This window comes from Penaeus monodon, chromosome 34 (assembly GCF_015228065.2).
Source record: "Penaeus monodon isolate SGIC_2016 chromosome 34, NSTDA_Pmon_1, whole genome shotgun sequence".
NCBI classification, from domain to species: Eukaryota; Metazoa; Arthropoda; class Malacostraca; order Decapoda; family Penaeidae; genus Penaeus; species Penaeus monodon.
In genome coordinates this window covers 31356767-31358352 of record NC_051419.1, presented here as the reverse complement: position 1 = coordinate 31358352, position 1586 = coordinate 31356767, and the positions used below count along the sequence as shown (strand labels likewise).

General features: G+C 31.3%; 1 protein-coding gene across 1 annotated transcript in view; it reads right to left on the bottom strand.

Moving 5' to 3' along the window:
- Positions 1–339: 339 nt before the first annotated feature.
- LOC119594721 (mitochondrial proton/calcium exchanger protein-like) overlaps positions 340–1586 on the bottom strand; it is a gene marked incomplete in the record, with an annotated part of 38055 nt that continues 36808 nt past the window's right edge. Inside the window, 1 exon segment of the mRNA XM_037943781.1 lies at positions 340–1586. Within this exon segment, the coding sequence (XP_037799709.1) occupies positions 1412–1586 (175 nt within the window).

Sequence of the window (1586 nt, the reverse complement as noted above, 5' to 3'; positions counted from 1 at the left end):
AAATCTTCATAATATTTTGAAAAACTAAAGTATCACCAAATGGTTATTTTCTAACTTGCTGATCCTCAATATTCTGAAAGTGAAAGGTCCAGGCTAAAAGGTAATCTTTAAAACTTAATTTCTGTGTAAAAATAATAATATAATTCTTGTTGGCAATGTCATTCTATTGAGCAATATTGTATATATTTATTTCATGTGTTTTATGGTTTCCAAATAAACAGTTTAGGATAGAAAAATCATGGTAATAAAACCATCCTCAAAAGTTTCTCTTTGAATGATTATATGCAAAACAAGAACGGATGCTTTTACAGTAATAAAACAGAAAAATAAAATCAAAGGTAAAAAAAAAATATTTTTATTTTTTCCTCATTAAATAGTGATGTTCTTTGATGTATATACCTGTAATTTGTCTAATACAGTACATGTCAATAATTAAAAGAACAGAAATGCATTTCTTCATTGATTCATTAATATTTGCATATATTACAATCCAAATGCCGAATCCTAATCAGGTTAATTTCACCATTTTAAGTAACTAATATGACCAAAATTGTACCATAAACAGATAAACATTTAACAATATTCTAATTATAGACCAATTGCTTAATGGAACAATAGGAAACATTGTAAACATTTGTTTGATTTCATTACTGTAAACCCTTCGTGTTTATTCACAAATATAATATTTGACGACTTCGTAAAGTTCCTCCTCCGAATGTGCCAAACTGCAACATTTCTTCCTCTTGTCAGACTAACTCCTAACACATTCTCTCCAACATCATCATCATTCATTCACCCTAACAAAAATCAAATAACAATATACCTTTGCAAATATCACAGCACATATACAAGCTGATATAATAATAAATACAATCTGGTTATTTACAAAAAAATGTTGACCTATACAGAAGTACTTACAGGTTAAAATATACTGCACACAAAAAATGCCATACTGGAAGTAAGTACCAGAAAAAAGTACTGCCGGTATTGTTCCCTATTTACAATAAGCTTTAAGATATCTGGGTGGTTGCATAAACCATTATACTTTTAACAAAATCAGTGAGTAAGAAACCTCATCATCTAATCAACTTCTGAATCTATGTAAACCTCTAGTAAATTTATAATGAATCCAAAACAGAAGGATCCTTCAGCGTGAATTTCTTGCCAATGGAACTGCTCACAACTTTTGCTCTGAAGGTATTAAAAATTCTCAGGCGAAGCAAATGCTCATGCATTAAATCTCACTGTCTATCACTGGGATGAGGGCGATACTTCAAACCTGACTGACTGATAATTCATAGCTACACAAAAGTAAAAAATAAATAAACATCTATTGGATTCCTGAAACAAAAGGGTAATGAGTAGTTAGGTGACTAAATTGTCAACAATATTACTCATTCTTTTCTCTTTGTCATTGACTTCTGTTCGCCTGCTGCTTGGCTTCAGTCTTGTCTGTAGATTCGATCACTGAGTCTTTGTTGGCCTGGTAATCTTTCAAGTCTATTTCATCGGCCACTACTTTCGATTCACTCTCAACCGAAGAAGCATCTTGAACATTACTCTGGGGTGCGTTTTCTTGGAGTGTT